Source organism: Notechis scutatus, chromosome 2 (assembly GCF_049901735.1).
Source record: "Notechis scutatus isolate UNSWTSFEM ecotype Mainland chromosome 2, rNotScu1.2, whole genome shotgun sequence".
Lineage (NCBI taxonomy): Eukaryota > Metazoa > Chordata > Lepidosauria > Squamata > Elapidae > Notechis > Notechis scutatus.
In genome coordinates this window covers 14445374-14466824 of record NC_142010.1, presented here as the reverse complement: position 1 = coordinate 14466824, position 21451 = coordinate 14445374, and the positions used below count along the sequence as shown (strand labels likewise).

The following is a 21451-nucleotide window of genomic DNA, read 5'->3' as shown; positions in this document are numbered from 1 at the left end:
CGGCTGCCTTTCCAGAGGAAATGACATCACGGAGCCTTGCCTCTCTAGGATGCCGCACTTGCTCTCCAGAAATTATCTTGTGAAGGAAGAGGCCCCTGGAGACCCCCAGAGTCCTTGGAGCCCTTTGGAGCTACTCTGCCAGAGAGAGGACCGATGGAGACGCCCCCTTTGGCCAAGGAGGGGAGTGGAAAAGGCCCCGCGGCTCTTCAGCCTGGGAGCTGTGGGGAGAGCTGGACCAGAACTGGGCAGAAGGTCCTGCAGGAGGGAACTATCCTCCCTTCAGAAGTTCCGCCGTGGACCTCCATCCGATGCCGGGATGAGGCTGATGGTCCCCGAGGACTTTGCAGCCGACTCCATGACTTGTGCAGGCGATGGCTGAACCCAGGAAAACACAGCAAAGCCCAGATTCTGGACCTGGTGGTTCTGGAGTGGCTCCTGGCTCTCCTGCCCCCAGAGATGGAGGGCTGGGTGCGGGAATGTGGAGCAGAGACCAGTTCCCAGGCGGTGGCCCTGGCGGAAGGCTTCCTCCTGAGCCAGGTGGAGGAGCAGAAGGAGCAGCTCCAGTGGCAGGTGGGAGACTTAGGGAGCTCGGAAGGGAATAAATAGAGAGAGTGTTTGAATGCTTCACCCCTCCTTCCCAAACTTCCCCATGTTCATAATATGAGGCAATTCTCCAGTTCTGGTAGGATATTGTTCCATCGTTTTCTCACTCAGCCACATGGATGGATATTGGGGGCTTTGAGATTGTGTTCCGAATATAAGAATCCACTTTATGTCTTGTGACGTACATTAATTCTGCTTCTTCCTTCCTTCCTCCTATTTGAAGTGCTGTACTATGGAGATCAGAGATCCTGAGGGAAAGAAGAACCCATCAAATCCCCCTCAGGAGCTATTTTTCAGGAGGATCCCTTGGGAAGACCAAAGTCAGAACACCTCAGTAGGTAATGGAAGATCCTCCAATTCCCCATCAGTCTTACCTTCCCTCTCTCTACTCTCCTATAGAACACCTCCTCCTATTTTGTTAATTATACATTTTGAAATTATTTATTCCTTACAGAGAAACAAAGAATGAAGCTTTCTGGTTTTTTTGACGGAGATCAAACAGTGGTTGAACCTCCAAAACAAGTAAGAAAGGGAAAAGAGATTAGATTTGTATTATCCTTTCAGGAAGTGAAGTGGGTGTGCAGAGTGATCCCTCCTTCTATTCCCACCCTTGTTTGGCCTGGATTATTTTTGTGTTCTTCCACAACATGGAGAGCAGAATAGCAGGTTCAAGTTGCTGTCGGCCAGCATAGTTTCCTCTGGTTATCTTGTTCTGCTAGATTCTCCTCTAACTTTGAGTTTACAAGAAGCAATTTTTAAAAAGTCCTTCAAGAAATAGGAATAAACGTATCACAGTGGCAGGAACAGCTAGAGACCCCGTTTTTTGTAATTCTTTGACTCGCAATTGTGCAAGGCTAATAAACAATAAATAAATACTCACATTGCCACATTACCATTTTTAAAAAGCCTTATTTATCACCTTTAGTTCAAAATTAAACAAATCGTATTAAAAAATAAACCAGACTATTAAAATCCAAAGGGAGTGGCCGTGTTGAGCATGTAATCATGGTACTTTGGGCTACAAAATAACTTCCAATCCTCTGATTTGTGCCTCAATTAGGAGATCAAACATTCTCGCTTTGCAACAGCTGAGAAATGACTTTCCTAGTGAATTTTCTCCTTCCTTTCAGCCAATGGCTCAGACTACTAGATCAATCAATGATAGACAGAGCGATAGATCATTTGATCCAGAAGTGGGATTACTTTGCTGAAAGGCACTGAAGGTTTTGCAGAATCAATGAACTAGACAAAACTTCCCCAAATATGTCTCTAGTGAAATCAGTTTTCAGATTTGCCCATTTGCTCACCTAAAATTAGGACCTGTGTGACCCACAGCCATTTAACTTAGTGCATATCTCTGCTTTGGGAATTTGGGGACAATAGAATAGAATAACAGAGGTGTTAGGGATCTTGTGGTCTTCTAGTCCAACCCCCTGCTCAGCCAGGAAGCCCTATAACATTTCAGATAAATCACTGTCCAATTTCTTCATAAACACCTCCAGTGTTGGAGCACCCACAATTTCTGGAGGCAAGTAATTCCACTGATTTATTGTTCTCACTGTCAGGAAATTTCTCTTTACTTGTAGGTTGGTTCTCTCCTTGAATAGTTTCCATCTGTTGCTTCTTGGAACTCTGCTATCGTGTCTCCCCTAGTCCTTCTTTTCATGAAACTAGACAGAGCCAATTCCAGCCACCATTCTTTATATGTTTTAGCCTCCAGTCCGCTAATAATTTTTGTTGCTCTTCTCTGCACTCTTTCTAGAGTCTCAAGATCATTTTTACAGTTGGCAACCAAACTGGATGCAATATTCCAAGTGTGGTCTTACCAAGGTCTTATGAAGTGGTACTAACACTTCATGTCATCTTGATTCTATCCCTCTTAATGCAGCCTATGATTCTGTTTTGTTTTTTGGGGGGGCAACTGTAGCATTGTGCTGACTCAGGTTTAAGTGGTTGTCCACTAGGACTCCAAGATCCTTGCTGCACTTACTACTGTTGAGCCAGGTATCACCTATTCTATGCATGTGCATTTAGTTTTTCTTTCCTAAATGTAGAACCTTACATTTCTCACTGTTGATTTCATTTTGTTAGATGGGGCCCAATCTGTTGATCCTTCTGTATCTCGAGGTTAAGAGTATTGGTATTCCTGTCAACTTGGTCTTGTCCGCAAATTTAATGAGTTCCCCTTCTATCCTCTTGTCTAAATCAATGATGAAGATGAACAGATCTTGTGAATCCTCCTGTTCGGTTCTTTTTTCCATGTCCAGGAGGGTTTTGTGTCCTTCGAGGAGGTGGCTGTGTATTTCTCTGAGGAGGAATGGTCTCAGCTGGATCCTGACCAGAAAGCGCTGCATTCAGAAGTCATGCTTGAAAACCATAGGAACGTGGTCTCTCTGGGTAAGAGTTTTCTAGTCCCCAATCAGGAAGTTCAAGAAGACAGATTATAGTTAGGTTTTTTATTTAAAAACCTCTAATCAGATATTGTCTCCTGGGAGGGAGCAAGAAAGGATCTGGCCTTGTCGTGCTCCAAGGAAGGAAAGAATCAATGTCTCTTTGCTTAGATGCTTTCTGTGCCATTTCTTATTTGTATTTTTTCATTTCTATTTGAACTTATATGTGGAGGCTGAAAAGAATGAGGTGTGCTTTTATGTGTCCTCTGGAGGTCATGTGAGAGGATTGTGTTTTCATTTTTCCTCTGAAACCTCCCCAAATTGTGTGAGAACAGAATTTTCACGCTCAGTCTATGGAAGATCACTCTCCCAATCCAGTTCAAGAACAAAGGCCACATGCAGTGTGACTCAGAGCATCCTAGGGTACAAGTAACCCTCATGTTACCACAGTTCCCTTAGCGAACTTTCCAAGTTATGACCAGCCCTCCCCCAAGTACTTGAGACCCAGTCCTGAAATTATGAGTGTTGCAACTCAAGGCCATCGTTCACACTTACAAATGACAGTAGAGGCGCCACAACATTTGCCGTACCTGTTCCCCCACCACATCTCTCAGGGACTTACTGTATTTTTCAGACTATATGATGTACTTTTCCCCCTCAAAAAAAGTGGGTGGAAATGTCTGTGCATCTTATAGAGTGAATACGGGCCTGTTTTTGACCTCCGAAACCCTCAGCGCATTCCTTTATTGCTCTCCTTGGCATCCAGTAGTACACTGCAGGGCAAAAACAGGTCTGCTTTTGGTCTCAGGAGGCCTCCGCAGGTCCCATTTTTGCCCTCCCCGGCATCAGGGAGGTTGAGAACAGGACAAGCAGAGGGTTTGGGAGGCCAAATACGGGCCCATTTTTGGCATGGAGAATGCTGGGTCAAGCTATTCTATTCCTTAGCTCAAAACTGATTCTGAGTGAGATTTGCATATATAGAGATAATTGTAAAGAAAGCAATGTTTTCTAGATATTTCCAAAGCTTTCATGACTCAAGAATATAGAAACCATCATGTCTATATCACACCACTATAGGCATGCAAACATACAACCTAATGGGATTTCGGAGAAATTCAGAAGGAAATTCACTTGACTTTCTACACTTTGATCTTTTTCCGTAACCTCGTTATAATTTTCAACTCCCTTTTGTTTGAAGGTAATAATGGGCAGGAGAATCAAGATTCCTGTGAACTGTTCCAAGCGATCAGTGCTATAGATGGAACGGAGAAATTTTCAATTCGAATGGAATTCGAAAACCATGAGAGAAACCAGTCAAAGAATTGGAATCAGGAAAGCTCATCTTCCACTGATGCTCCGATGCAAGACTTTCTTGCCCAAGAAGAGAAAATAAGAAAAAAATATACCGGAAAAAGTGTGAAGCTAATCAAAGCTGAAGTACAAGTAAATGAACACTACTTAACCCAAAACAGAGGAGAAGATGCTATAAGAAGACACAACGGACAAAATTACAATGGGACATTCATTCTTTCTCTTGGGAATAACTTCCTTACATCTCAAAAAGTGATTGACACAATTGAGAAGCCTTATAAATGTTTGGACTGTGGAAAATGTTTTAGAATAAGCAGTCAACTTACTATCCATAAAAGGATCCACACAGGGGAGAAGCCATATAAATGCATAGAGTGTGGAAAGACCTTTGCTCGTAGCGGTACACTTACTATCCATAAAAGGATCCACACAGGGGAGAAACCGTATAAATGCTTAGAGTGTGGAAAGACCTTTGCTAGTAGTGGTACACTTACTTCCCATGAAAGGATACACACTGGGGAAAAGCCATTTAAATGCATGGACTGTGGACAGACCTTTTCTCAAAGAGCTACTCTTATTTCCCATAAGATGATCCATACAGGAGAGAAACCATATAAATGCATGGAGTGTGGAAAGACGTTTAGTCATGATAATGGACTTAGAAGCCACAAAAAGCTCCACACAGGAGAAAAGCCATTTAAATGCACAGAATGTGGAAAGACCTTTGCTCATAGATCTAATTTTATTTCCCATAAAAGAGGCCACACAGGGGAGACGCCATATAAATGCATGGAGTGTGGAAAGACCTTTGGTGAAAAAGGTAATCTTAATTCCCATAAGATCATCCACACAGGAGAGAAACCGTTTAAATGCATGGAATGTGGAAAGACCTTTGCTCATAGGTGTAATCTTATTTCCCATAAGATGATCCACACAGGAGAGAAACCATTTAAATGCATGGAATGTGGAAAGTCCTTTGGTCAAAGAGCTACTCTTATTTCCCATGAAAGGATCCACACAGGGGAGAAGCCATATGAATGCAAAGAGTGTGGAAAGACGTTTACTCATGACAATGGACTTAGAAGACACAAAAAGATCCACACAGGAGAGAAGCCCTATAAATGCATGGAATGTGGAAAGAATTTTGCTCAGAATGGTCATCTTATGTCGCATAAAAGGATCCACACACAGGAGAAACTATATAGCAATAGCAATTCCACTTACTTATATACCACTCCACAATGCTTTACCACACTCTCTGAGTAGTTTACAACATCAGCATATTATCCCTAGCAATCTATCGACCTCAGAAAGACGAAAGGCTGAATCAACCATGAGCCGGTCAGGATCGAACTCCTGGCTGTGGGCAATTAATCTATAGTACTGCATTCTAACCACTGACCCACCATGTCTCTCTAGATTTGTATGTGTATGTATATTGTGCCTTTCTGATCCAAATGAGACAAGGTTGAATCCAACAAAATGAAACTTAATGTGGAGAAAAGTAAGATTTTACACCTGGGCAGGAAAAACAGATTACAAGAAATCTGGCTCAAAAACAGTCATTGTAAGAGAGACCTTGGGAGTCCGAATGGATGATCACTTAACATGAGTCACGTGTGTGTGGCAGCAGCCAAAAAAGCTATTATAATCCTTGATTGTATAAACAGTGGCATAGAATCAAAATCACGTATGAAGTATTAGTACCATTTTATAAAGTCTTAGTAAGACCACACCTGGAATACTGCATTCAGTTTTGGTCATCACATTACAAAAAATATGTTTAGACTTTGGAGAAAGTGCAAAGAAGAGCAACTGAGATGATCAAAGGCCTGAAGACTAAAACATATGAAGAATGGTTGCTGGTTTTGGGGGGTGGCTTGTCTACAGAAAAGGATTAGGAGTGACAGGATAGCAATATTCCAGTAGTTGAGAGGCTACCACAAAGAGGGGGGGGCAATTTATTTTCCAAAACACCAGAGGATGCATGTAAAATGATCAAGGAGAGAAGCAACCTCGAATTAACAAGAATCTTCCTTACAGGGAAGACAACCAGTGGAACAGCTTTCCTTCAGACATTGTGGTTGCTTCATTACTGGACATTTTAAAGAAGAGACTGGATAGTCACTTGTCTGAAAGAGATCCTATGGGAGTATCAATAGATCATGGAATGGTATAGGATCTCCTGCTTGAGCCGAAAGTGCGGATAGCGGTGCCAGTCGCCAAAGACTTGTACCAGGCTAGGACTTTAGGCACCAGGGCTCTGTCAATTCCTGGATGGACAGGAGAAAGTTGTGTCTCTGGGGAGTCTTTAAAAAGAAAAACAATCTACCGATTCACTAGTAGATCCAGAAGTGAATTAAAATCTCTCTCCAGCAACTCCCATCTCATCAAATTGGAACCTCAAAATGTTATCAGTACATTTTTGTCTAAAATTAAGTTAATTTTGGGTTGGACCATAGAAATTATTCATGCCATCTGATAGTCTGTTACCTACTAAAAGTAATCTATACGAGTTGAAGATGTTTTCAATAAAATGCCAAAATGAAAATTTTCAATTTCCACTGATTTTAAAAATGCTCCGTCCATTTTCTAGCTGAAATATTTTTTATCATCCAGAATTTGCATTTCTTGTTCAAACAAATAGTCACAATTTTCACTTTGTAAAGCCACTGTCTTTTTTGTAGCTATTCCACAAAAGATCTTTAATGTTACCAGATGCAAATGGGTTTATTATGAAAAACCACAACAACCCACACCTTTGTCTGGGTGGCAATCAGATTAGATCCCTGTTTTAAATTACAAATAAAGAATGTTCTTCAGCATTATAGAATTAAGTGCTATTAAAAACAATCCCTCAACAGAAACATTGTTAGCAAAGTACTCAGAGCTGGAGTGGATATTTTAAGGACCCTCTTTGGGGGGGGCTCACCCAGACACCCCCCATTAATCTATCTAAGAATTATGCTAGTTGGAGCATTTGCTGAAGAGGGGGTCAAGAAGGATCCCATCCAAGGCTCTGCTGTAATCTTGGGATCTGTCTGATCTCCTCAGTTCTCATTGCCACCCCCTAGTCTTTCCCCAAGAGCCCCCCTCTGAATCCCTGACCCCCTCATTCTGGGCTTGAAAGTGAGAGGGAGATAGGAAGTTTTAGAAGCTAATTCAAAGGGAAATCTCAGGGGAATCCACCAAATTCGAGGAAAAATGGGGAACTCGGACACAAAACAGGAGATGTAGAAACCTCAGATGCCTTTGCACAGATGCTCAAAGCACGAGGAAGAAACAAGGTGAAGGTGGAACCCAAAGGCAGGTGTGACATTGTTGTCATCATTGAAACTCCGCTTCCGTCTCAGCTTGGAACTGTCTCCTGCAATGGGTGAAAGCAACAGAGACCCTGCCTGGAGACTGATGATGCTGCATAATGGCGGATTCTGATTGGTTCTGCTTCTTCTGGCTACTCTCCTCCCTGACTTTGAGCGAAGGAAGCTTTTTTTTTAACCCTTTCCCCTCCACTCCACTGAAGATGCTACCCAGCTGGGATCGAAACTTCCGGAAAGCGACCCACAAGTCGGGAGGAGGAAACGTCACCCTCCAAACTCTGCATCTCCCACCCGGTCCAGACCCACCAATTCCGCTTCTGGGGCAGGAAACATCCAGGTCTCCCCATTCCTGGGGGGACGACGCTGGTGGGGCAGCACACATGGGTTCTGCTGGGGTCCAGCTGTTGATGGGGACGGCGCTGTCAGGGATCCCTGGAAATGAACGGGGGGGGGGGGAGGAGACGACTGGGAAGGAGGGGCTGGGAGGGACCCAGGGATGCTGGTGGGGTGGAGGGGGAAGGAAGGGGCTGGAACCCCCAGGAGAGACTTTGGGAAAGGGATCGAGGGCAAGAGAGGCTTCAAGGCCCGAATCACTTTGGAGCCCTCAAAGTTTCTTCCCTTAAAAGAGGAAGCAAAAGAGGAAAACAGGCATTTTCAGACAGGAATCCACAAATGCCACCAAAATATATAAGAAGAAGAATTTTGGCAGCTTCAGAAACTTCACTTTTTCTTCTGAATCTCAGATTTGAGGCTTTGAAGGTCAAGCAAGAGGGGAGCTTGGTCTCTTTGGGGGAGCCCTTGAATTTGGAGAGGGGACCAAGGACCCCCCCACCCCATAATCCCCCATTCCTCCATCAGGATCTGGGAGGGGTTGGAGAGAAGGGGGTTTGGGGGTCCGAGTTGCTCCTTGGAAATTAACTCCCCAAATTCTCCCTTTTGTGAAGGGGGACCCTCCTTTGAGGTGGTCTTGGGGGGCTCTGTGGGGGGGTCTTTTGGGAGCGGACAGGAAACTGCAACTGATCCCAACTGGGAATCTTTTTTCCATCTTTCAGGATCCCTTTTAATTTATTGCTGCAATTTGCTTGGAAAGATGACTTAAAAGACAGAATATTATTTTGAGGAGTGAAAAGGTGTCTTTGGCCTGAATAACTGACTCGAGTTTCTTCTCTGCGCCAAACTCCATCAAGGAAGACTCTGCCCAGAGACCTATGACGCTGGAACAAGGGAGGATTCCCATTGGTCCTCCTGCTCTTTCTGGACACTCCCTCTTCCAAAGTTAGATCCATGGCTTTTGTTGGGCTTCCCCTGATGCTGCTGGTGGGGGCACTGGTCTGGATCCCTGGAAGTGAAGGGGGCTGGGTAGGGGAGGAGGTTGGCGGGAGGAGGGGGTTGGAAAGGATCCCTGGAAGGAGGAAGGAAGCTGCTGGGTCTCCAGAGCCTCCAAAAGCCTCGACCTCTGCGTGGTCTCCTCTCCTTTCCTCCAAACATCCCCTCTGGAAGATGGAGAGGGACACCCTCTTTCACAATTGTAGCTGAGGTGGGGAGTTGCAGCCTTTCTCCCCCCCCACAATTGTCTGGGTCGGAGTCGGCTCAGAGTCGGAATCGGAGTCAGAGTCGGAGTCAGTTTTTCCTCCAAAGAGGAAGGGAAGGAAAAGCGAAAGTGCAAGAGGGAAACTGAGGCATTTTCAACCCTGAAGCCACAGAAGGAAAAAGAGGCATTGGAGCCAAAGTGTTTTTGCTTCTTCAGAAACTTCACTTTTTCTTCGGAATCTCAGATTCGAGGCTTTGAAGGATGGGGAAAGGGGAGCTTTGGTCCCTTCTGGGGGAGCCCCTGAATTTGGGGAGGCCAAGAACCCCCCATAATCCCCCATTGCTCTATGGGGACCTGGAGGGGAGAGGGGAACTGAGAGAAGAGGATATTGGGGGCTCCCAGTTGCTCCCCTCAATTGGCTCTCCAAGGGGGCTGGAATGTTCCCTTTGAGATGCGGGGGTCTGCAGAGGTCTTTTTGGGGACGGGGGTTGGAAACAGGTGTGATCCCCAAGAATCACCCAAAGGCGGGTAGTTGGGCTGAAGATTAGGGGGAAATTGGGGGGAACCAAATTAAGGTGGGGGTTCAAGGGCTGGGAAATCCCAGGAGTGTCACTCTAGATGTCCTGATTGAGTCCCCTCCCCATATTCCCTCCCAAAGGAAGAGAGAATGGGGGGATATGGATATTACCTTCCCTCCAGCCCTCCCCCCACAATCCCTCCCCCTTGAGATCTCACGTATTATCTGTAGAGACTTCATGGGATCGCCACACCAGGTGAGCTTCTGCTGGCCTTTTCCCACCCGGGGAGGATAGAGGAGGTTCCTCCCGTACCCCTCCTTCTTCCCTCCCCCCCTCCAGACCCTCTCCCAGCAAGTCTGCCTTTCTCTAGGACTGAGTTCCCTGTCCCTCCTCCAGGGGGTGCCTTCCACCAGTCTCTCACAGGTCTCCAGCCACCCTCCCTTCCTGCGTGGCACCCTCCTCCTCCTGTACTGGGAACGATGGGCCCTGGAGTCCTTTCTGACAGCCTTCCTTCCCTTCCACCTCTTCCTCCCCCTTGCAGGAGGACGAGTGCCTCTTCCTCAACGGGATGCAGCGGGTTCGATACCTGTACAGGGACTTCTATGACCGGCAGGAGATTCTGCGCTTCAACAGCGACGTTGGGAAGTTCGTGTCTGTCACGGAGTTGGCAGAGGCGGAAGCGGACACTTTCAACAGCCACAAGCTCATCCTGCCGTACTGGAAGGCCGCTGTGGATTCCTTCTGCTGATACAAGTACGGGGTGCACAACTACGAGGTGCCCAAGAGGGAGAAGCAAATGATCAGCTGGAGAGGTGAGTTCTGGGGGGGGCTCTTCCCTGGGAGGGAGACTCCAGGACCCCCCTTTTCCTTGCATTCCTTGGGATTCTCCCAGGTCAAGGTTTAATCTTGTGCTGTCCAGACAGTTTAGAGTTAATGGGATTTGGGATAGTTAGTTAGGAATTGACAGCTGTTCACCTAAGGGAATGCATCATGGTAAATGTAGTTAAGGTATCCTGGGAAATGTAGTTCATGTCATGTGGCCACATCTGTAACCCTGATTGGTCACTGAATTGACCCTTGGTGGGTTGGGGGAGGTTTCTTCATTCTTGCCTGAACACAGCCTCATGGTAGCATCTCTACCCCCTGCGTCTACTACTATGGGATGAAATATGGGGTAGAAAGATTATTATCATTTTACACTATGATTTCAACTATGCAAAGAATTGGACATTAGATGCATCTCGACATAACTGTGAGTTACCTTGAGGATACCTAATATAATCCAATAAAAGAAACTTTGTGTGGAAGAATTTGTAGAGTTATTCTATCTGTCTTTATATTCAGCAAGTGAATCAAAACAGTCCTTATTTATTCATCACTCTCAGGTCTACAAAATCTTCTCCCCTGATCCAAACTCTCCTCCTGTCCAGAATCTGGGATCCCTTTGACCTCCCCCCCCAGGAAATCCACCCAAGTATGACTTTTTTGGTGGGGGGAGGGGAATCCAGCCAGGACTCTCTCTCTCCCTCCTGCTCAATACAGGCAGTCCTCCACTTACAACACTTCGCTTAGTGACCGTTAGAAGTTACAAGGGCAGTGAAAGCAATGACTCATGACCCTTTTTCACACTTGTTGAGGTAATTCCCTGTTAGGAGAATGAGTGCACACAAGGAGACGTAGTGAGAGTGGTGAGGAATAACACACAACCAGCACACAGATACACTGTATAATAAAATGTAGGTTTTTACTTCCAGCAAATGGTTAAGGAAAGTCCAACAAGCAGTCCAAGTCATACACGGTTATAGCAGTCAGTTTTCAGTCCCAGGGATAATCCAAATAACAAAGTCCAGTATCATACACAGTTCAGTAACCGACTTACAGCAATCCAAGAAGAACAACGATCAGCAACAGTCAATAGGGAAAAATGCAGGAATCAAAAACAGTGAACATCAGAACATCTAGCAACAACAGAACAGAACAACCCAGGTTTCTGGCTCCATCTTATGGCCATTTGAGAAACCACACCAATAAATTCCACAAATAATATCTCCTTACTCATCAGAGACACCATGGAACGTGAACAGAAACGTCCAAATGCCATCTTATTTGGTCTCAAAGACACCAAAGAATCAGATGACATCACCAAAGTTCGTGATATCATAAGCAACTCTAATACAACAAACATCTCTCCTGAAGATATCATTGAAATAACCGGAGATGGCCATGGGTACAAATACAATGACGGCTCTGTGGCCCCAAGATTTTGTAAAGTTGTATGCAAAAATGAGTCCAGCAAACGCATATTCATTCATACAATAAATGCCATTGCAAAAACCAATCCCAACTGTAAAAAAACTTTGCTCAAGACCAGACTTATCCATACTGCAAAGAATCTGCTCCCATGAACTCCGCGCAGAACTCAAAAACCGTCTAGACAATGGAGAAAAGGACCTATACATTGACTACAGAGCTGATTGCATCAAAAGAAAGTCACACAGCCCACAACTCCGCATCCAACCCCACCCCATCAAATCCAACATCACTCAAAACTAGGCATGCACGCCCCTAACTACCTCTGTTCCAACCACAACTGGCCTTAAATGCAAGCTATTCAATGCAAGAAGCCTTGTAAATAAAATACCTGATTTTCTCCTCTTACTAAATACGGCTAAATTCGACATTATATTTGTCTGTGAAACATGACTCAACGCATCTCTCCCTGACTCCATTACCACAGTAAGAGACTGTCATGTTTACCGATCAGATCGTGAAATCTGTAGAGGAGGTGCTGCTGCTATCTTCTATAAAAAGTCCCTACATCTAAAAAACATCCAAGTTACCCAGGAGCTTGCTATTCCTGAGACCATCGTCTGTGAACTGTCCTTAAATATCACATTTCGGTTCTTACTATGTTACAGAGCCCCTGATTATGACATTGAACATGCAAACAAGCTAAATACACTACTAACATGGGCAACATCCTGCCCACACACTTTTATCTTTCTTTGTGACTTCAATCTACTTCATATTAACTGGACCCTTAACAAATGTACAACTGAACCCACACATGCAAACTTCTACAATGCAGTAACAAATCTGGGACTAGAACAACTAGTAACCAACAACACTAGACTTAACAATTGCCTCAATCTCATCTTCTGCAATAGTTTGAATTCAATTTATGGAATACAAATTAAAGAACCCTTTTCCAACAGTGACTACATGATTGACTTTTGTCTCAACATACATCCACACAAAAATCATCACAATGACAGAATCCCCAATTATAACTTCAAAAAAGGCAACTATGATCTTATAAACAACGATCTCTCATCCCTTGATTGGCAATTTCTGTCCTCTGGATGCAATACTGTAGAAGACCATTACAACATATTTTTAGTTGAAGTCAAGAGTCATCAAACTATATGTACCATTAACAACTCCCAAAACCAGAAAAAACAAATTACCCAAAACGATAAAGAAACTTCAATCCAAAAAGAAATCACTTTAGCAGAAAAACAAATCTGGTCATGTTGCCAACTTCAAAAGCCGATACAAAAATTTATGCCACTAGATAAAAACTGAATGCACCAATTATCACATTAAGCAAGAAGAAAAACTTCTACGCACCAATTCCACTCGTGCTTTCTACAATTTTATAAACAACAAACTAAAAGACTCAAGGACCATCCCACCCCTGAAAGGACCTAATAGTAAACACTGCAATGACAACACTATTAAAACCAACCTCTTTAACACATTCTTTGGCTCAGTATTTGTAAACAGCAATGGATCATACCCAGTATTTCCTAGTCGAACCACAGACAACTACAATGATCTAATACATATCGATTTTACAGAAGACATTACTGAAAAAGCACTGCGCAATCTAAAACCATCTCTATCTATTGGACCGGATGGAATATATGCCTACTTCTTAAAAAAGCTACCCACAGCCATAGCCGAACCTCAAAGCGTAATCTTTAAAAAATCTTTCAGGACCAGCTCCTTGCCAAAACTATGGTCACAAGCCACGGTCATCCCCATTTTCAAAAAGGGAGACCCCAGCCTAGTTGAAAATTAAAGACCAATCTCTTTATGCTTCATCACCTGTAAAGTCATGGAATCAATTATTAACCAATCCATCATCCTCCACTTAGAAACAAAAAACCTACTCTCTAATAAACAATTTGGTTTTAGGAAAAAAACTATCATGTAATCTGCAACTCTTACACTGCAAAAACATATTGACTACACAACTCGATCAGGGCAAAGCAATAGACGCAATCTAGGTAGACTTCTGTAAAGCCTTTGATTCAGTAGTACACGACAAACTACTCCTAAAACTAAAATCTTACGGTATCTCTGGACACCTGCATTACTGGATAGAAGTATTCCTGTCAAACAGACAACAAATGGTCAAAATCGGGAGCATCCTATCAAATTCTATACCTGTCAATAGTGGTGTCCCCCAAGGCAGTGTTCTAGGACTAACTCTTTTCATACTCTACATAAATGACCTCTGTGATCATATTAAGAGCAACTGCGTTCTCTTCGCTGATGATGTAAAGCTGTTCAACACCACAGACAATACTGCTACCCTTCAAAAAGACCTTGACTATGTATCAGAATGGTCAAACAAATGGCAGCTTCAAATCTCAACAAATAAATGCTCTGTCTTACATATTGGCAAAAAAAATCAGAAAATAAAATACAGGCTGAATAGTCAAGACCTTGTTGATGATCCAAACTCTGTCAAGGATCTTGGAATACGCATCTCAAATGACCTAAGTGCCTGAGCCCACTGTAACTACATCGCCAAGAAGGCGTTAAGAGTTGTTAACCTAATCCTACGTAGCTTTTTCTCTGGTAATATTACACTACTAACTAGTGCATACAAAACATTTGCTAGACCAATACTCGAATACAGCTCATCAGTCTGGACCCCACATTATGTATCTGATATTCGCACAGTTGAGAAAGTCCAGAAATATTTCACAAGAAGAGTTCTCCACTCCTCTACTCGTTGTAGAATACCTATGCCACCAGACTCGAAATTCTAGACCTAGAAAACTTAGAACTACGCAGCCTTCGGTCCGATCTAAGTATAGTATATAAAATCATATATTGCAAAAGTTCTCCGAGGAAAGGAGCGGGAAGCGGAGGAGAAACGGCTCAAACTTTGGGTCGTTTCTCCTCCAGCGGAGCCTTTCCCTGGTTTAGCGGAGGGTTTTTCCGGGGCTTGCCTCCCGTTTGGGGGTGTCTGTGGGTGAAGCCCGACTTCCCCTCGCTACCTCTCCCCCCCCCTTGTCATCCAGTGTAGCAGCTCTTCCCACGGCAAAATCTGCCCATGAAATGAACGTTTTTCTGTGTTTTCTGTATTTTGTGTGTGTATGTCAGAGGAAGAATGGGAGGAAGCGTTTTTCTCGTACTTTTGAAGGGGGGGGGGGGCAGAATGAACTGAGCACCAATGGGAATTCTCCCTGCTGAAGCGTCATCGGTCTCCGGGTAGAGTTTGTTGTGACTTCATTCGAAGGAGGTGGGAGAGTTCGGCGCAAGAGAGCGAAAGTGAAAGTGAGAGGGGGAGATCCCTTCAGTCTGGGGGCTGCAGCTCAAGGACAGGCCCTGCGGGGACCCTCCACTTTCTTTCCTCTTCACCATTCTCAGCTACACTTTCCTCTGTGTGCATAGAGGGATGGACTAGACGTCCGCTTAGTTTCCCAAACCGCCCCCCTCCGGGGGGGTGTCTTTCTTTGAAAGGGGACGCCGGGCTCTTTCTAGCTAACTCGGGGGGAGGGTCCGTGGAAAGGGGACTGGAGGGTGGGGGGTGGGCTGCGTAAGGAGGAGAAGGAGAGACGAATCTCCCCAGGAGCCGAGGACGGAGGGGCTACTCCAGGTGTGTGTGTGTGTGATCGGAGCGCTCAGCCCCACTGCCTGTTAGGGTCCCCGGGCATCCCCAGAGGCGGGGGGACAGCCCAACAGTCGGGGAGGGGCTGGGAGGCCAAAGGCTGCGGCTGAAAGAGGAAAGGTTCTTCCTCCAAGATTCCTTTGGGGAAAACCTCTTTTTTTTTTTTCCAGAGTCTGTGCCTCCTCAGGAGGGTCTCTGGCAGCTCTGGGGTCCAAGTCTCCCCCTCCCCGCACTCTGGGCATGGATCTAGATGGGAGCTGCCCTCCCCCCCACGAAAGATCTGCCTGCCCTCCAAGGCCCTTCCTAGGAAACCCACGGCTTTCGGAGCCCTCCTGGGGCCGGTCTCCCAGTGGGACCTTTTCCCAAAGACATTTTCCAGGCATTCTTTGCCTTCCCCTCAGCTGGGAAAGAAAAATATCCCAGGGAAAGTTGGAGGAAAGAGTTTAAAGAAGAAACGGGCTGCTTGGAGCCTCCGCAGGAAAGTGTGTGTGTGTGTGGGGCGATGCTGTTCACCTGTGCAGGCAGGGGGGCGGGCACTTTTATTTTATTTCTTTTTCTTCTTATGCCATAGTTTATACTCCTTCCATTCAGAGCGAGGCTAGCGGAGCTTTTCCTCCCAGGGAGGAATAAAGAGGAATGAACGAAGCAATGAATGAATGAATAGAGAAAGGAAGGAAGAAGGGAGGGAGGGAGAGATTTCCCCCCTTCTCACCCTCTGATTCATTTCCCTCCCCCTCCCCCCCCATTGATATCATCAATAGCCCTTCTTGAACCCAAAACCGACCTATATTTGCGGTGGGTCAGAAAACCCCACAGCGTTGGGGGTATAACCGGCCCTCCGGCAGCCCCTTTGCCAGGAAAGGAGCCAAAGACAGAAGCTTTGGAGGGGGGCGGGGAGGGCAGTGACCCCACGTGATTGGGGGGAGGGGCATTTCCACCCAGGAATAGTGTGTGTGTGTGTGTGTGTGTGTGTGTGCACCCACCGACTCCCCATTTCAGCCCCCTCAGAGACCCCCCCAAAAAAAGTCCCCTCCAGGAGGGAGCTGGGATTTTCTGGGGGTTCAAAGGGGAGGAAGGAGGAGCCACTTGATGCAGGCACTTTCTTGTCCCAGATGGAGGCGGTGGTGAGGGGGTCAGCTGAGGAAGATGGGCTCTGTAGTCCTGGGGCAGGCAGTCCAAAGAGAGTGCATTCCAACAGAAGAGAATCTCTGCAACTTGGGTTGAACTGTGGCGTCCTCGGGGCTCTCTTGACTTTAGTTCTTAGCTCAGAGACGTTGCATTACCCAGCTAGGTAACCTGTTCAGTGCCAAGGAAGGCGGGGTTTGCTGCCTGTTTAGATGCCCTGCCAGAGATTGTGTGCTTTCCTCCTGGATGGTTCCTCCATGGGAGGATTGTTTTCTGCCTGCTTGTTTGTCTGCTCCTTATCTATTGGCCTTTGGAGGAGAGGGGAGTCTTTTTTGTTCGCTTCCTGGTTTTTTTTTTTAATGGTGTGTAAATATGATTTATCTCTCTGTGTCTATTGAAAACCAGAGACTTTAAACAAACAAAACATAGGACAAAGCTATCTTCCATAGTGTACATACAGTGTGCCGTTGTTTACAAATTGTTTTGTGCTTCCATTTCATAGTCTTCAATGTACAATTACATTACATATAATCTCATATTGTCAATCAAAATTAAATACCTTAGTATCATTATTAATCAATCATTTGACTATACTTTTATTCATTCATGTTTTACAAGATAACCATAATTTACTAATTTATTTTATAACAGTTCATATTATCATCCCAAATCTATCCTAAAATCATTTTGTAGTTATAATAAGAAAGAAGTACATCTTTGTATATTTATTATTTTCTAAAAATCTACATATTTCATTACTGTACTTTGTTGTCTAACCATTGATAGAAAAGATTTTATAAAATTGTTTATCCTCTTGTTAGAGAACAAATTAAAATAAAATTTGGGATCTTTTGGGAATTTCAAATGTCAATCTACTCATTTCAGCACATTCCAATATTTTCTTAATGATTTCCTCCTGTGATGGTATTTTTCTCATTTTTCCAGTTTTTAGCAAATACAATCCTAGCCGCTGTTAATACATTTACAATCAGGTATTTCAAGTCTTTACTATATATTTCAGGTAAAATTTCCAATAAAAATATCTCTGGTTTCAAGTCTATATGTTTTTAGTCATTTTTTCCAACTTCCTGGGTTTTTTTAATGGTGTGTAAATATGATTTATCTCTATTGAAAACCAGAGACTTACTTTTTAGGACAAGGAACTTGAAATAAAAATTGGAACTTTGTTATTGCACAAGCTAACTGTAGCCAGAATTCTTAATATGCAAAACTGGAAATATACCTCCATCCCCAGGATTGAAGGTGGATGGATGGAAGAAAGGAGCCGAGGACACAACAGAAACCACTTCTGGACTTTGTGCTTGAGGCAGAAGGAAGGGACACCTTCCCTATAGGATTTGCTGATTAGGATTGCTTGTTATAGAAATGTACCAAATTTACTAAGAATGAACAGTAGAAGGAAGAATTGAGGCTGAAATTTCACTTTGCATTCTGCTTCCTTGAAAACAGTTTTTTCCTTTCCTTTTTCCCCTTTTCCCTACACTTTCCCATTTCTCTATGAGCTTTATTTTCTATTTCCTTCCATGAGAATCTTCATAAAAAATAATAAAAAGGAGCCTTTTGTTTTAGGGGCACTTCCTGTTCCGCAGCCAAAATACACAAATTCCTGGGGGGAAAAGCTCATCCTGATTCCACAATATATCTGCACTTTTCTACTGGCAAAATTTATTCCGAAACTTTACTTGACGTTTTTCTCTGCTGAAAGAGAGAAATACCTGGAAATGATGGCAAAGAAGTGGAAGTTCTGTGAGGAGAAACTGCCCAAATGCTACCTGGAGGAGGGACAGGGAACTCAGCTTGGGGATTCCGGAAGCAGGAGGAAAGAAAGGGGGAGAGGGAAAAGGCCAGGCCGCCAGAAGCTCACCTGGTGCAGGAATCCCATTAAGTCTCTGCAGGGAACATGTTGGATCTAAAGGGGGAGGAATTGTGGGGGGAGGGTTAGAGGAAAAGAAATATCCGTATCCCCCCACTCTCTCTTCCTTTGGGAGGAAATATGGGGAGGGGGCACAAGGAGGACATCTTGATCAACTCTCCTGGGGTCTCGCACCCTTCACTCTTTACCTTCCCTGGGTCTCCCTCCTTTCTTCTTGCCCCCCCGAATCTTTAGCGCAACTCCTGGCCTTTGAATGGTTTTTGAGGATACCTGTTTCCTATCCCACCAAAAAAGACCCCCTGCAGTCCTCCAGAGCCTCTCAAACGGAGGATCTCCAGCACCCCCCCTCACAAAAGGGACAGTTTTGGGGAGCCAGTTCTGGAGGAGCAACCCAGAGCCCCCAATCTCTTTCTCCTTCTGTTGCCCCTCCCCTCAAGGTCCAGCTAGAGCAATGGGGGATGATTGGTGGTGGTGGTGGGGTCTTGGCCTCCTCCCCAAATTCACGGGCTCCCCAAAAGGGACCGAAGCTCCCCTCTTGCCTGACCTCCAAAGCCTCAAATTTGAGATTCAGAAGAAAAACAGAAGTTTCTGCAGAAGCCAAAATTCTTTTACTCCAATGCCTCTTCTTCCTTCTGTGGATTCCGGGCTGAAAATGCCTGTTTCCCCGCTTTCGCTTTTCCTTTCCTTCCTCTTTCAATGCAGCCAACTCCGACCCAGACAATTGGGGGTGGGGGGAGAGAGGCCCCCCGGCTGCGACTTCCCACTTCGGCTATAATCGGGGAAGGAGAGGGGGCCCTCTCCATCCTCTTGAGGGGCAACATGGGCAGGAAGGGGGAGGAGACTCGTAGACCGAGGGTGTTGGAGGCTCTGGAGACCCATCAGTTTTTCCCCTCCTCCGGGGGTGGTGGTGGTACTTCCCAGCCCCCTCCTTACCGGGGGGTCTCCTTCCCCCCTTTGCTTCTGGGGATCTGGGCCAGCGCCCCCACCAGCAGCATCAGGGGGAGCCCAGCAGAGCCCATGGATGCCACCCCACAAGTGCCCCCAAAGAGAGGGAAGGAAGACACGGAGGTTCCCAGTCCCAGAGGAGGAATCGGAGGGTCTGAGCTGGGGGGGAGGGGAGGAGACTTCACCAGATGCAGGAGATAGTTCGGCGCAGAGAAGAAACTCGAGTCGGTTATTCAGGCCAAAGACGCCTTTTCACTCCTCAAAATAATATTCTGGTTTTAAGTTATGTTTCCAAGCAAATGGCAACAAGAAATTAAAGGGGATCCTGAAAGATGGAAAAAAGATCCCTAGTTGGGATCAGTTGCAGTTTCCTGTCCCCTCCCAAAACAGCCCCCAGAGCCTCCCCCAAGACCACCTCAAAGAAGGTGGAGGGGGAGTGATCTGTTACAATCATTAGCTGATTATAAAGCCGAGAGATTAACTCCACAAAGCATCCATACAAAGTCTTTTTATTTTGTTCATCAGGAAGATAACTCACGGTTACGTCAAGATTCATCTCAATGTCCAACTCTTTGCATAGCTGACTTTCTGGTGTAAAGGGATAGTTCTCCTTTCATTCCAATAATGGTGGAGCAAGGGGGTGAAGCAGCAGCATGATGCTGGCTTCAGGCCAGAGTGAAGGAACCTCCCCCAATCCATCAAGGGTCAATTCAGTGACCAATCAGGGTTATAGATGTGGCCACATGACATGGACTACATTTCCCAGGATACCTAACCCTAACCCTTAAGGCAGGGGTGGGCAACTATGGCCCCTTTATGACTTGTGGACTTCAACTCCCAAAATTCCTGAGCTAGCATAGCTTGCTCAGGAATTCTGGGAGTTGAAGTCCATAATTCATAAAAGGGCCATAGTTGCCCACCCCTGCCTTAAGGGGACAGCTCCCAATTCCTAACTAACCATACCAATTCCCCATTAACTAACTATATACTGTTTGGGCAGCACAGAGGGTCACCACCACCCCCTTCACAAAAGGGAAAGTTTGGGGGAGTTGATTTCCGAGGAGCAACTCAGACCCCCAAATCCCTTTCTCTCAAAGCCCTCCCTTGCCTTCCAGGTCCTGATTGAGGAATGGCGGATTATGGGGTGGGGGTCCTTGGTCCCCTCCCCAAATTCAGAGGCTCCCCAGAAGGGATACAAGCTCCCCTCTTGCTTGACCCTCAAAGCCTCAAATCTGAGATTCAGAAGAAAAAAGCAAAGTTTCTGAAGGTGCCAAAATCCTTTTTCTTCTACTTTTGGTTGAATTTGTGGATTCAGGACTGAAAATGCCTGTTTCCCCCTCTTGCTTTTCGCCTCCTTCCTCTTTGGACGGAAGAAACTTTGGGGGCTCTGGAGTGATTGGGGCCTTGAAGCCCCTGCCTCTCTTGCCCTCCACCCTTTCCCCCAAGTCTCTCGTGGGGATCCCAGCTCCCTTCTTCTCCCCTCCCCCCCAGTATCCCTGGGTCCCTCCTAGCCCCTCCTTCCCAGGCATCTTCCCCACTTCGCTTCCAGGGATCACCGATAGCACCGCCCCCATCAACAGCTGGAGGACCCCAGCAGAGCCCATGGGTGCTGCCCCACCAGCACCCCACCCCACCAGGAACAGGGAGACCTAAAAATTTTCCAGCCCCAGAAGCAGAATTGGTGGGTCTGGACTGGGTGAAGATGAAAAGTTTGGAGGGTGGAGGTTTCTTGGGTCACTTTCTGAAGGTTTCGGTCCCAGCTGGGAAGCATCTTCAGCAGAGTGGAGGGAAAAGGTTTAAAAAAAAGAGTTTCCTTTGCTCAGTCGAGATTAGCCTGAAGCAGAACAAATCAGAATTCCCTGTTATGCAGCATCATCAGTCTCCAGGCAGGGTCTCTCTTGCTTTC

The 21451-nt window shown here is 45.5% G+C and overlaps 3 protein-coding genes across 3 annotated transcripts in view; 2 read left to right on the top strand and 1 right to left on the bottom strand.

Annotated features, from left to right (window-relative positions):
• Positions 1-21451, top strand: part of LOC113427353 (uncharacterized) — a 256359-nt gene that overhangs the window by 21047 nt on the left and 213861 nt on the right.
• The window catches only part of LOC113429654 (uncharacterized), a 219888-nt gene that overhangs the window by 162823 nt on the left and 35614 nt on the right, over positions 1-21451 (bottom strand). The gene's annotated exons all lie outside the window — the stretch shown is intronic.
• On the top strand, positions 18-6855 carry LOC148131806 (uncharacterized). Its single transcript, XM_087953492.1, has 5 exons — positions 18-570; positions 827-941; positions 1058-1125; positions 2871-3000; positions 4192-6855. Exons 1-5 carry the CDS (start codon positions 154-156, stop codon positions 5568-5570), a joined length of 2109 nt encoding a protein of 702 aa, XP_087809618.1. The 5' UTR covers positions 18-153; the 3' UTR covers positions 5571-6855.

Excerpts from the sequence above, each read along its gene's own strand:
- LOC148131806 (XM_087953492.1), top strand. The coding sequence starts at position 154 with ATGGAGACGCCCCCTTTGGCCAAGGAGGGGAGTGGAAAAGGCCCCGCG. Across the intron at positions 1,126-2,870 it reads TGGTTGAACCTCCAAAACAA|GAGGGTTTTGTGTCCTTCGA; the intron begins GTAAGAAAGGGA and ends TTCCATGTCCAG. Across the intron at positions 3,001-4,191 it reads TAGGAACGTGGTCTCTCTGG|GTAATAATGGGCAGGAGAAT; the intron begins GTAAGAGTTTTC and ends TTTTGTTTGAAG.